Genomic DNA, 14,658 nt, shown 5'->3' on the forward strand with positions numbered 1-14,658 from the left:
CATATTGCCAGTTTTTACAGCCCTTTCAGAGCTTAGTAAATACCTTTTGCACTTGTTCAGGCGTTATGTGTTTTCTGCTATATTGTTCTTGGATGCTTGTTTGCACAGCCTTCATCAGCTTTCATCATCATCATCACCACAGAATTCTTACTGTTCCCCTTTACCCAATCATTTTGCACACACAAAATTCACAAATTTGTCTTTTCAGGTAGTACAGACTATTGATACTTAACACATTCCCTGGGGTTTATCTCTCAAAAATTATTCAAAGGCTCAGGAAAACCCCATATTTCACTTACTCAAATTGATGCAAACCATGTTACCTAGGCAGAACTTCAACTTTTTGATCTTAACATATTTCTGTAATGTATTCAAACACTAAATTAATGTATGTACAAAGTGCTTCCAGGAAGTCTGACTTAAAGCATTGCAGAACTGCAGTTTATAAAAATAGACCAGCCCGCTTTTAAGCACTTTCAAGACTTTTTATAGCGTTTTTTTACATTTCTCAAATCCAAAAAGATTTTATGACCATGTGAACAGAATTTGAGACTTCTCCACTGTAGATTACATAACCTCTCAAATTTATACTAGGCTGGCCTTTAACTGGCAAGAGAAGATCCCACAGGTCTTTTTTGATTGTTGATATTCAGGCTGGAAATTTTTATTCATTTTGAGATTTACAGGTCACTGTTTTGTTGCTTATTTGACATGGCTTCAGCTGTTACAAAAAGCTTCATCTCACACCTGATTCACTTTTTCTTCCTCTACCAGGAGCTGATTCACAGTGCAAAACAAGGCATTGCACCAATAGTTCTGTGCCCAGCTTCCTGTGACTGCTTTATGAACTGCTCAGCTGTCACCAGCCCCCTGCTCACCTCCATCATCACCTCCAAGTCAACACCTCTCACCTGCAGCTGCTTTCCAGCAACAGTCCCTTCCTCTGAAAACAGTCTCTATTGCACCTCTCAGTTTGAATCATGCCATATGGTATTGCTCTAACTATTCTTATCTTCCTCTAGGAGGCTGCCTTTTCTCTACCTTCAAAACACTTAATCCAATGTCAGTGAAGCTTTTCCCACCATTTCAAATCTTTCAGCTCATATTTAATTCACTTCTGGATATTGGTAGCCAAGTCTAATCATCTGCTGGAAAGTATCTGCTTCTCTAAGTTGCTTATTTCACCTAGGTTTGTTTTCTTTTTAAAGAAATTCACGTTTCCCATAATCTCATTATTTTGGTTAATTTATTTGTTTACTTCTCCCCCTCTTTCACCCTCCTTTCCCAAGTTTCTCCTAGAGCAAAGCAAACTCATTTTCAGTAATCTGATCCCCTCCAAATTATCAGTATTATTTTAATTCCTATTTCCACCCTGGGAAGGGGCTTTGCCTTCATAGAAAAGAACTTACGATTTTCTGTTCAAATACAAGTTCCCTGAATAATGTTTCACTCCAGAGGAATAAGTGTTTTAGCAATTTATCTTTCTCCACAGACAATCCTCTTGTCATATCTTCTGACAGCTGTTCTCTCTGCTCCCAAAGCAGCTGTGTAGCACGCTGGTCCTTTCTGAGCCTTTGCCATGCAATTCTCAGGAGTGACCATGTCTGCTTTTCAGTCACTTAAAAGTTTCTACCCAATTCCTCCCCCAACCACTTCTTAACACAGTCCCTGAACAAGGGGCAGTAGAAAAAGCTTAAATATAGCCAAAAGACTCCCTGGTCAAGCATGTAAGGAATTTCACTTCCTAGATTACCTAGTGTCTATCCCTCTCCTCAGCCAGCAAACCCATTTCCTATTATGTACCATTAAATTCATTCTAAGTATTCGTCTCCCTCACACTACAAGGCTGCACCTGCTTTTACCTTTCTTTGCCACTTCAGTGTTAGAATTTCTACTTTTTCATAGCCATTAATGAGATCACAGAGCTAAAAAATGTAGAAGCCTGGGAATGTGCAGGAGTTACTATATGTAACAAGCAAGGAATCTTACCATGGGCTTCTACGCAGGTGTAGGTATGTGCAGATTTAATACAGGAAACAGCACACAGCGTGCAGTGTGTCACAGAGGCAAAACATGGAGTGGAGAAATAAAAAGCAGTTAATCTCTTAGTCTATGTAAGTAGGTTTAGCTTGTCTAAACTTACCTGTGATGAATGAGAAAGCATCCACAATACAGACAAACAAAAGCTTTAAAGGGAACGGGCCTCTGATGGATCGGGAGGTTCAGCGGGGACTCTTTGGATCAAACTCTGGTTTTGCCTATGGAATGTTTCCATTTTACCTGATGATGATCAATCTGACTCCAGTCACTGTTCTCTCTGAGGCATGTGCAAGCCATCATTTCACTTGAGATAAATGTGTTCTAATGTGACTGTTGATTCTCTGTGCTGTAGGGCTCAGAGATAATATATGGTGTACAGAACTAGGAACAATTTCTCCGTTTGCTTCTCTTCCTTCCTCTCGCTGATCTCATGCTCTCACTCACAAAAATAAGCTCATTCCTTTAATTCCATGACAAAGAACAACAGTGCATAAAGGAATTTCAAAATTTGGCAGGTAAATGAACTCTCTCTCTCTATGGACAAGAATTTGTTCCTTTGTTTTCTCAAGCTTCTGACTGGCATTTCTCATCACAGCTGAGGCAGCTTTTATTTTCTTGGATCTCAGCTATTCTGGGAATTCTAGAAAGATGTGTTAGGTGAGAGGAAGGACACCTTTGATTTCTGTCATTGAACAGGCAGAATATGCTTTTATCTCTGCTGAAGCTGTTTTACTCCATAATACTAAGTCTACCCTTCCAAAAATTCCAAATACTTCTCTAAGAATTTCCTCTGTTTCAACTGAAAGCTACTGAAAATGGATTTTGAAACGGGAGAATAGGCTGAAGCGGCCACAGTTATTTGCTACTATCTAAAAAATGTGGTAACAAGTACCGAGAAAAAAATGTGGTAAGAAGTACTGAGAAAAAATTTCTTTTAAAAATGTGTTTTGGAGGACGCCTGTTCAAAAGATGTATCTGTTCTGTAAAAAGGTCTTTGACAGAAACCACTCTTTACTTAGGCTGCAACTGAGCTCAAAGATTCCTATTAAGGTGTGCAATAAACACATATTTATTATCACTTGAGACATTTGTCTGAAAATACTTGTTCCCAGCTATTATTCTGTAAACCATTTCATCTTGAGCAAGATTTCAAATCAAACCACATCTTTCAATGTTACAGGAACAGCTCCTGAAAGGGACCTTCAGTTAATGGTCCCTGATGACATAAATCATTCGAGTCAGCTTGTAGTGGCAAAGCACCACCGTGGTCTGATGGGTCCCAAATACTTGTGCCAATATGGATTAAGGTTTGTGGGGTCTTTCCCCCAGCAAATCAATATCCACATGAAAAAAAACAAACCAACCATAGAACAGAACAGCAATAAAAGTACAGTTGAATTGCTGTTGCAGGTAGATAGGGGGAGAATCCTAAAAAAAAAAGTAGGAACTGGGATCACAAAGACCACATAGAAATCTGAGGAAAACATTACCCATCCTGGCTAAACCATATGTTAGAATAGCGATTGTCTTTCGAGTCTTTATTGCCTTATCTCCAAAGCTTTCATTTCCCATCACCTAGAATTTTCTAAACCAATGCAAAAAGACAAATTACACACCTACCATCACCATTTCGATAGCCCAGAAGCACTGCAGGATAATTAACAGTTCTTCAGTTCTGGCAAAAGAAGTAGAACACACTTTATAGGACAGGGACAGCTAGGTGAAGCAATCTGCTGCTGAAGCTGTAAATGTCCCTCAGCGTGACAATAACTGAGAATGCTACTTGAGCCTCACAGATGTATCACCCACACATACCACAGAGAGAAAAAACAGCCCTTAAACCACTAATATGGAAAGGACAATGAAAATACGGAAGGAAAAATGCACAGACTGAAAATCCCAAAGCCCCCTCAGAAGATTACGCTATCCGGAGCTCAGTTTTGAGTCTGCTTTGTCTTCAGCCAGTGCCACTGGGTTTAGTTTTTCTGACCACTTCGTATTTCTGGTCTCCTTTTCTAGCCTGTGGCACCTGACATTTCCTCTGAAACCCCTGGACTGCCTCACTGCAGAAGACAGTAGATTACTAAGTGAAACGGGGGATACTAATCAGCCAAGAAAGAGAAATAAGTAAGAATAGAGCAAGCTAACAACCAAAAGATGGTCCAGGCTCTGTACTAGTAGCTCAAACACACACCTGATTTTTGCTAAGTCTAACTCTGAAGGAGTGTATCAAAACAGTGGCAAATACAGCAGGAAGAAGAATTTGCTGCCGGACTGAAAAATAAAAACCCCTTACATATTTCCACATAGACTGAACATAGTTTTGCAAATACTTGTGAGTGAGACTGTCAATTGCTGATGGATCCATTTAGACACTCACCCAGCACCAAGATAATACACAGAACTCATGGAAGTTCAAGGCAGAAGGACTAGTATTTCTGGAGTAAAACATCCAACAAAAGAGCCTGCAAACGGACTCTCGCTAAGCACAAGACATCTTCACTTCCCCTCAGTTACCACAGTAAGTACAGACCACAGAGTATCAATATCCTTTAGCATTTGTGCTGTTCAACAGCTCTGGACTGCTGGCCATACCTAGGGAAAGGCAGTTTCCCAGAGACCTCCCAGGAAAGGGTAGTACAACCCCAGGGAAGAACTCAGCCACAGTGGTGCTGTTCTCCAGCACTGCCAATAAAACTACAAACATTTACTGCAGCAGCACCACACACAAACCAGGTGAGTCAGCCTAATCATTTCATTTGAGGGCAATTTATGGAGCAGACCAGTTAATCTTCCAAGATTTGGACTGAGAAAGGAGTTGAATAGAGTTTTGTTTCTTAAATTACGGAAGGAATGGAAAGATATCTACAGACCAACCATCCCCACTAGGTTCATTTTAAAGACGCTCAGTCTCCTGCTTTTCAAAAACCTGTCACAGAGCTATCAGCTGACATTTGTCAGAACTGACATCATGAGGCATTAAAATTTCAAGTAAAAAAAATGCCAGACAGATATTTTTCTCCACAGTTCTTAACTTGTCTCTAGCACAATTTTTAAAGCAGTTTTATTCTGGATACATGACTTCCGAGCTAGGCTTGCCCATCAGACACCCTTCTCTCTGAGTACTCACCACCTTCTGTACAGGCAAAAAAAGGTCCTCATAGACCCCTGTAGGTCAGATAGAAAAATACAAACATACACCAAGTCGAGGTGTGAATGCCCAGGGAACAAACAGATTAGTATCTGCTCTAAAAACCTTGACCAAAAAGATACCAGGTTCATGTTGATTCATATGGATTTCCCCCTCCACCATATTCAAGAAAAAGATCAGAAAGTATCTTCTTTCAGCCAGAAGTGGTTTTAGAATCCCTGTGAGAAGTCCCAACAAGCTTCAAAGGTTATAACCAGTTTTTCAAACTCTAAATCACAGACACTAACTAGGCAAGTAGTGAACACCTACATAAGTGTGAGCTTATGTATACACAGAAAAATCCTTTCATGAGGAAACAAATTACTTTCGTTGGTCTCAACAGACAGGTGTGCCAGAGGGATTCCATCTTTCTTCTGGAAAACCTCTCCTCATTCTAGCTCAATGCTGGATGTCTCTATGGAGACAAAAGCTGTATTTTGTAAGCCTAAGAGCAGAACAAACCTGGAGGAATAGCATGGATGGAACAGCTACGGGACAGAGAGGAAAACATCAGTTTATGTTTTGCTAAATATACACAGACTGAATTTAATTTGGGTTTATAAGTGTTTATATTAAAACCAAATCTCTTTTTAAAGAAACCTTATTGCAACCATCCCCGAAAGTTACTATCTAGGAAACATCTACAGACCTCAGAAATGGAGACCATAAACCCCACCAATTATGCAATATCAATTAGTCCCTCAGCTTGCAAATCGATCCCGGAGCAGCTTTGTTTGAACACTCCATCAGCTTTACAGAAAAGCTTTTAGCACACTTAAACTCTGCCTGGGGCCACCTGTATTTGTAAGACAGGAAGTGTCCCCAGACACACCTGATGGGTGACAGATCCCTTATCTCTGCTGGGTACCCGGTGTTACAGCCTGGAACCATTGACTGCCTTATACAAACACAGATCTCCCCTTCAGTCAACACTTAACAGTGATTTTGCAAAACAGTGCCCTGATAGCTGCTGGTTAATCATTGTACAATGCAAAACCTATTTCTGCTACTATTTTTTTTTTCAATTTTATAAAGAAAATATAAATTAGCTTGCAGAAAGTGGACAAAAACGTGGAAGCAGAGACAAAAATAGAAACTATTGCCCAAGGCAAGCACTGGAAGGTTAGGAAGTAGAAAGGAAGGAAAGAACAATAATCTCTCCTCCCTCTTCATTGCTTCCCAAGAAATTCTGCTCTTCCCAAGAAATTCTACTCTTTTAATCCATCCAATCTAGGGATAGAAACAATGACCAACGATTTCAAAAGAATGCCAAGACTTCAAATGCAACCTTGTAGCACATTCAGAGGCCAGGACACAAACTGTACACCCAAACCAGAACTGCTGCTTTATCTTCAGAATTACAGTGAAATTGTAATAACAACAACTAACTGCAAAGAAAATTACTCTTTCCTGGGACCTACAGTCTTCTGAACTAGCGAGTACAAGTTTTAACCTAGCAAGGGGAAGATTCAGACACAGAAAGGGTATCAGAAATCCAGCTTTCCACAGAGTCTGGAAAAAACCCATCAAAGTATTACCTTCTAGCATTCTTTGGAAAAAGGTGAAGTCAGCTTTTCTCACAGGAGATACAAATGTACCATTTACTAGAATGCAGGCACCATACAGCAAAGGATAATGCATTTAAAATCTTTAGGGAATAGAAGCATAAAGTCTTTGCCTTTCAAAAAAACCCCACAAAACACCTGACACCCAAAAAGCCACAAATTTTGTCACTGTACTATAGTAAGCATTCTGTGCTACTGTGTATATACTACCAGCTGCACCCTGAGGGGCCCTTACTGCAGTTCTTAGCTCTTTTGTCAAGTTGCCGGAACTCAAACGGCTGATCTGAGAAGGAAAACCAACACATCCCAGTGCAAACCTGCAGCCCTCTTGAAAATTCTTAAAACGTTTTGCTGTGTACAAGTACTGTGCAGTTTCACTGCATTAGCCATAAGTTACATCTCATTCAGAAACTGGTGACAAGTTATGCCCAAATACGAGACTTGGAATTGAAAAAGAAAAAACCTCAAGCACTGCTGTTTCTAATGGGTGTCAAAATATTTTTTAAAAAAAAGGCAGAACAAACAGCAGAGCTTCTGATCAAGATTGAAATATTAGGGAAATTAATCAATAAACTATAAATGGTTGCGTTAGTTTACAGTGCACAAAGTTACTGTTCACACAGGCTCTGTGTAGACAGCCTGAGTTTACACTGGCAGTAAAGTGACCTACTTCACATTAAGTGAGACCAAATGAGGCCTCTGTACTTTCTTGGTAATAAATGAACACATGTAGAGGGCTAACAGCTACCCTTGAACACCCAGGTTAGTGCTGTGCTTCTCACCTGATCTTCTTCTTCATCCTCTTCATCTTCTGCCAGACGCTGCCGGCCCACTTCATACAGCCTGCAAACCGTATCCATGTTCATGGCATCCATGCTGCCTTGATTCTGAAGGGGAGATGCCCACACAGCAGTTAGCCCCAGGAATTAAGCTCAGCTTTCGTATTCAATGCTACATCTGATCTCAATCACATCACCAAAATCCCTCTCTCCCATTTACCAGCAGCAGTACAATTAGCACTAAAACCGAGTCTTTTTGGTCTCAAGGAACCACATGCACCGAGAGGATGCTACAAGCTGTCATATAGAGAGAGTTCCAGAAGACAGCAGTGACACCCCAGCAACCACATCCCCTGAAATAGCATTTCCAATGACTCGCATAAAAGAAAATTTTCTTGGTCTGACAACGTTGCCATCTCCAACTTCAGTAGTCAAACGTGAAGTTTGTCCTGCTAGAGGTTCTTGACTCGCTTTTTTGGTCTGTAAGGATCAGTGGTTCAGAGTATGAAGCTGACAGGATTTTAAATTAGTCACTACATGTGTATAGCCAGGTTTCAAGAAATTGGGTCCTGACAACATAATACTGAGCAAAGAACTGGATCCCTAACAAGCCAGAAGTTTCACTCAGTAATCTTTCTTTCAAGCCCTTAGCTTGTGGGATGTTGCTGGGAAAACAAATGTAAAAGGAACAATAAGAGTGATTCACTGAAAAGTTCCATGGGAAGTCCCACAAAGATTGCTTTTCCCAGTTATTTGGTACAGAGCACGTTTTAATTTGCAATAATAGGAAACTACTGCTATACATAGGAAAAATGCATTTCTCTCTATGCTCCTGAGAAGGAAAACCTCTGCACATTTTAAAGTGGGAAGAGTTTGAAGAAGAGAAGTAAATGAGTTCGGAAGTTTAAGGAATGAGAGGCAGCAAAACAAGACTGCAGTGGGTGGAAAACAAAAAACTAACAGCATCTTTATCATCATCAAAACAACACCACTGCTTAGGACATGAATTTAACAGCAGGAACTCCAAAAAAGAAACAAGCACTGCACTGAAACAACAGCTACAGAGGCCAGAGTTTATTCTTAGCTGCTTTACCTCAATGACAGCCAGATAGCAGTCCTTGCTGTCTGTGCACAGGTCAAAGATATTCCTCTTTACATCTATGGTGGCTGGAAAACATCACAGAACAAACTCAGTGGTTAAGTGCAGGTTACTTAATGCTCAGTGGAAAAAAAAAAAAAAGGTGTAAAAGCAGATAATACAATCTTGGGACAAAAAAGAACAGCTGAAACAGAAGTGACATGAGCATTTTTAACTAATTCAACCTGTAATAAAGAATAGAATGTTGGAGACCACTGTAGAAAACAGTCATGTAAACTCTTAACCTGCTCTGCACAGAGCTTCCTCCCTTGATAGCACATTTATTGGCTTCCCTAAGCACAGTAAACAACAGATCATCTTTCAGAATAGGTGGCAATGCAGGGACTGAGTTGTGACCTGTGTATCCTTTCAATAGCAAAAGCCACATTTGTTTATGTCCATAGCAGTAATTAGCACAGCTCCAGAAGCTGAAGAAAGGGCTCTTCCTGCAATGAGACCAGTGCTATCCTGGCCAAATGTCCTACTATCTCAGATTATGCCTTACTTGGAAAGAAGAAAGGAAAATAAAGCCAGAATTCCTGACCACTAGCAAGTAAGGCAATCAGACAATGCATGGGATATGATAGTTGAAATTATTTCAGTGTTAAACCCAACTCTTGTGCTTTAATCAGAACAGGCCACAGCAGTTCGTTTCCTCACATGTGCAAAGGAGAGAAGAAGTGAATGTTACTAAGCAGAACTTGCAATAAACCTTCAAACCTTCAGACCAAGCTATTTGCTCCTCTCTTACCTATAGGTTTATAATCGGTTGCATTAAATGTCCTGAAAGAAGAGCCAAAGGGACTTCTCATTCTCTCCTCCAGAAGGTCATCCTCATCATCTGCCTGCAACATAGCTGGTACAAGGAAAGATTATTCCACAAATCTGCCTTCCATTCGTCACTATCATTAATCAACTTAAGATCAAGCCAGACTCTGAGAGGAATTTTCTTTATATTTAATAGCTTGGCAAGACCCATTTAATATCTGCTCTTCCAGAGCTGCCTTTACTGATACTACAGATCATCAAAACTAATACAGAGGACAAAATCATTTTCTCAAGCATCATCAGATCTGCCATTATACAACAGGTTGCTTTTTAATCTCCTAAATTAGTTGTGATATTGCTGATATTACAGAAAACTGTCTTTGTCAGCAATACATGCAGCGTGAACATCCTGGAAAAAATCCAGTTCACACGTGCCAGTAAGGCCTGGGGTTAAACAGACTCTCTGAAGCTTCCAATTTCACTGAATGAGCATCTACTTATCTCAAACAAGAGGGGACCAAGGAGAGTGATGTAAGGCTGAGAAGTCCTACCTCCATACATCACTGTGCCAGTATAGTTGAAGACCACACGACACTGGTCCAGTGCAGGTACTGTGTGTAACAAGTGGAAAGTTCGGAGGTCCCACTGAAAAGACACAGGCTAAGGAACAACAAACAACTGGAAGCTTACAAACCCTTTTCAACACAGTGGCAAAGAAATTATTAACTGTGTTCAAGAAACTTCACTGCCACTTTCGTGTAAATATGATGGAACCAGAGTTGGATTCTAGCACCGCAATTCCCTTCCAAGCGTTCAAAATGAAAGAGCTCTTACTCAAAATGCCATTCCCAGTCACAAGAGGTTACTGCAGTAGCTTCAAGGTTGATCTTGGTCAAGGATGGGAAGAGAGCAGAGGTATTACACAATATATCAGAAAAAAAAATTCTCTCTTGCTCTCTCTAAGTATTTTCCCTAGGCTATATCAGAGGCAGAATCTAGATTTAAATTAGTTACCTGTCTGACAGTCCCTACTCCCTTGAGTCACAGATTCCAGTTACCACACACAACGTGTAACACAAACCACTAATAAAACTTCTGCAAACAGCTACTTGTTCATCTACCAGTTGTTTAGGTACCAGCACCTCAGTTACCACAGCGGCCAAAGGATACAATTTCAGTGTTGACTATGACCTCCAGCCCATTGGGATGGAAAACACCACTGATAGTCATGTTGAATTTGTCAAACTTGTGGATGGCTTGTGCTGATCTGACATCCCAGAGGACACCATCATTTAGGACAAGGTCATCAGTGGGGTTAAAGGTGGCACAGTTCTTCTTGTAGTTGTTGGCAAGATCTGGGTTAAACAGAGTCAATAGCTTGTTGCCAGTCTGAATATCATAGATCTTTTAGATTAAAAAGAAAAAGAAAGATTAGTCACAATTTGTAATATAGTTGTGCCTAAGATCACCCCATGTTCCCTCTTCTAGAATCACCCCATTCCCTCTTTCACTTTTCCATTTCACATGACAGCATTCCATAAATCATCCTTCCTACCAGCCCTTTAATAGTTTTTCACAGCTGGAACTAAGCCTCACAAGTTTTGGCCAGGACTCAGCTTACTGCAGGGTCACTGACATGTTTCACTACAGTCAGGATGAGTTCCAAAGAAACTAACCCTGCTATGAGGAGTGGGCTGGGAAGCTGCACTCACAAGGTACTACTTAGCCAAAAACTGTCTCAGAAATGGAACTGTTTTCAGAGCAGATGGTATTTACAAACATTAAAACTCCAAAGCACACAGTGAGGGGAAAAAAACCCCAAAAACTGTAGAAAAGGAGTTAAAATTCCTGGCATCTATACAGAAAGGCAACTTTCTGAGCTCTGTCACAACAAACTGTTGGAATATAAAAAGGGTTATAACCAGTAAAAAGGGTTTATGATCATCTCCTCAACAAACTGGGTCTGTAAAAGCCCTTGGAGCCAAGCTCTTGCTCCAACACTCCACAATTGGAAAACAAATCTATTTATCAGATAAACACAATACACAAACTGATCTGACTTTCAGCTAAATCCAAGTTAAAAACTGGGCAGGAATGGAGAGTTTACTTAAACAAATCAGAGTAACGTGTAAAATTATAAATAATTTGATTAAGTTATATTTCATGACTATTTTTTATGCAAATACTCTGAGAGACAGTGCCCATAACAAATGCAAATTAGCACTGAGAAGCAGCAGAAGCTTTCTGCAGCCTGCATCTGTCCAATTTGCAGGTATTCACATAAAAACCAGAACAGCATTCTCCGAAAATATAGTGGTAAAATTAAATTGCTCGAAAACAAGTTGCAAATTTGGGAGGGCAAAAGAAGGATACTTTAAATAGGTTATTTCCCATAGCTGTTGACTGAGATACTGTTTACAGTAGAACTTTATTATTATTATTGCTATTACTGAAAAATCATGCAAAGAAAGCAACTTCAGGGGAAAAAAAATCCTGCATGATCTCTCTCAAATGAACAAAACAAAGCAGAAATTCTACAATTGCCCTGAATATTAACCAAAGAGGCAACACACCCACATTGCTTGTGCTACAGCCAGCTTGGGATGGCCAAGTTTATACCCTCAGACATGGAGAAGTTATGTGACACTTTCAAAGCTTTCCTCTGAAGCTTCTTAGCTCACCAGTTACACGGAGCATCACAGCACCCAGATCAGTTCATAAACACCCTATGGAGGATTATAGTCCTGTCACAGCCTCACAACCACGAGCTTTCCTGGTACTTACATGTGCAATGTCTCCCTTTGTGCCAATGACCCTGTCCTGAGAGTGCTTGCTGAACTCCACATAGTGGTCATCAGGGAAGGAATGCCTGGAGACAGAGGCATTAAAACGTCAAGGAACTGCAGATTCTGCATGAACCAAGCACAACCCCAACACCTCCAGCACAGGTTTCGACAACAGAGAAAACCAAACATGCAGAAAACACTCTCCTTTCCACTGACTGTGGAGATGACAGTGCTGAAATGCTCCGTGGGCATTTGCAGGGAAACCTCTCTTACAGACACAGCCTCTACAGCAGATCAGTGACAAAACCACAAGCAGCAAATTCACAGACTTGTCACCAACAGGGTCTGCCATAAACACAACGCTGTTTAGAGGACTGGGCAATGAATGGCATCATGAACATTCAAATACACATGCAGGCCTGAGGCTTCTGTGGCCTTTTCTCTGAAGAATGGCCCCAAACAGGTCACACCAAAACAGCTGCTTACAACTAAGGCAGACAACAGTCAAACCTTTTAAAAATGAAGAGCCTGCCACCCATTTTTTTATGGGAAGGAACAATTGTAAATACTGAAACAGATTTTAAATAGCTTTATCCAGGACTGAAATAGCTTGTGTTAGGTCTGAAAATTTCCCAATGCAAATCAGCACTGCTAGTCAAATTCTGAACTGGCTACAGAAAGACTGTCAAGGTAATTTACAAACATGAGAATAAAAACACAAATATATTTCTTTGCCCTCGGGAGCAACAGTGATTTTACTGATCTATTTTGCATTAAACAGGACTTTAGGTAGTTAGAATTTCGTTAAAATTTACTCTACGTGTACACAATAAAACAGGGAAGATGCTAACACAAGAAAGGGAGCACATTTTACTTTTCACAAGAGACATTATGAGATCTCTGCTATTCTGTTTTTCAGAGTTTCTTCCTATATCAAATTGTTCTTCTAACTGCAGCATATCCACAGCTGAACCAGAGTATACCTACTTCATATCAAAGACAGACTTCATTCCCCACAATGCAGACAGAGGTTGGCTCCACGTAGCAGATGTCAGCAATAAAGATCCATCCTGGATTTCCAGATTGGAGTGAAGGAGGAGGGAGGGAAAACAGAGGTTATAGTTTTATCTCTACACATTTACCTTGCACATACACGATAAATGTAGGAACTTTGTGCTTAATAAACTGCTCCTATAGGGATAAAAATCTAGGTATCTAATACGATGTATAATGTAAAGAGCCCTTGGCAGACAAAGAAAAACATTACAAATAACAATGGGAATGCTCTTAACCTATGATGTTAAGAACAGATAAACACAGAATAATCCATGCCTGAACGTTAATGTCCTGTGAGTGGAGTCCATTCTGCTTATAAATCAGTATCTTATTTCTTCCTAGAATCATCCCCCAAAAGATTTCTTTCTCCAGCAAAGGGAGGTTATATAAACTCTGATACTTTATCTCATGCTTATCTTAAATAGTCAGTTTAAGCATTTTTCCACTTGCAGACATATATATTAATTTCTTATGAAGGCACACAGCCACTATGTATCTCCTCTATCATCTTGGGAAGAAAAAAAATAATTGTAGGACTCACAAGAGAAAGAATATACAATTACCACTTCACTGTACTTCAAAGTACTTCAATGACAGGCATTGCAGGCCAGCCAGTAGGTGCATTTTGGATGTACATGTCCACATGGGCCCAAAACATGCCAGGGCTTTAGGCAGTGAGAATTTTTAAAAACCAGAACAGGTTTGTAATTCCTTACCCTGGATGGCTCGAGGTGTGTGATGGCAGAGTTATGGCAGTTGTAACTGGCCTCTTCCTGTCCACTGAACACATTATAGAGTTTCAACTGTCCCGTGCAGGTACCCAGCATTAAGAATCGTTCTCTTGCAGAAAATGCACAACAGGTAAAGCCACTCTCATCCTCGTTTGCTTCCCTGAACACAGAAATTGGACGGAACCTGGAGAAGGCAAAAATACACAGGTCACCCAAAAGAGAGAACAAAAGCAAAACTGAAATGCTCTGATACTAAATCCAGCCCTTAAAAATCATGTAGGCACAAGTTACAGCTTTCTTCTAGAGCAAGGTAAGTGTCAACTGTAAGACTAGTGCTCAAGTCAGTATGTTACAACATGTTTGGAACCTTTCAGGGTTTGTTTAGCGCTATTTAGTACTTCTGTTAAAGCACATCATTAAGTTGAAGCACCTGGAGTCCATCTTCGAAGTTGTATTGATGGAAACTCTGTAATGCGATCACCTGGATAAGCAGAGACAGCCAGCAAAAAAATCTTCTAACAGTTCTGAAACACTCAATACAAGAAGACATGGCACATCAGCCAAGCAACCTCCTGACATTGTAACTTCCCATGGTGACACTGGTT

At 40.3% G+C, this 14,658-nt stretch overlaps 1 protein-coding gene across 4 annotated transcripts in view; it reads right to left on the minus strand.

Moving 5' to 3' along the window:
• DCAF1 (DDB1 and CUL4 associated factor 1) overlaps positions 1 to 14,658 on the minus strand; it is a 50,862-nt gene that overhangs the window by 10,054 nt on the left and 26,150 nt on the right. For all 4 annotated transcript variants that reach the window (XM_027731039.2, XM_039378040.1, XM_039378071.1 and 1 more), the window contains exons 15-22: positions 14,039 to 14,237; positions 13,254 to 13,336; positions 12,265 to 12,349; positions 10,651 to 10,884; positions 10,032 to 10,125; positions 9,464 to 9,568; positions 8,668 to 8,741; positions 7,578 to 7,682 (exon numbers count right to left, since the gene is read on the minus strand). In XM_027731039.2, coding sequence (XP_027586840.1) covers positions 7,578 to 7,682; positions 8,668 to 8,741; positions 9,464 to 9,568; positions 10,032 to 10,125; positions 10,651 to 10,884; positions 12,265 to 12,349; positions 13,254 to 13,336; positions 14,039 to 14,237 — 979 coding nt within the window. The remainder of the gene's footprint in view (positions 1 to 7,577; positions 7,683 to 8,667; positions 8,742 to 9,463; positions 9,569 to 10,031; positions 10,126 to 10,650; positions 10,885 to 12,264; positions 12,350 to 13,253; positions 13,337 to 14,038; positions 14,238 to 14,658) is intronic.

Source organism: Pipra filicauda, unplaced genomic scaffold, assembly GCF_003945595.2.
Source record: "Pipra filicauda isolate LSUMZ 115617 unplaced genomic scaffold, ASM394559v2 scaffold102_size2360937_pilon, whole genome shotgun sequence".
NCBI lineage: Eukaryota > Metazoa > Chordata > Aves > Passeriformes > Pipridae > Pipra > Pipra filicauda.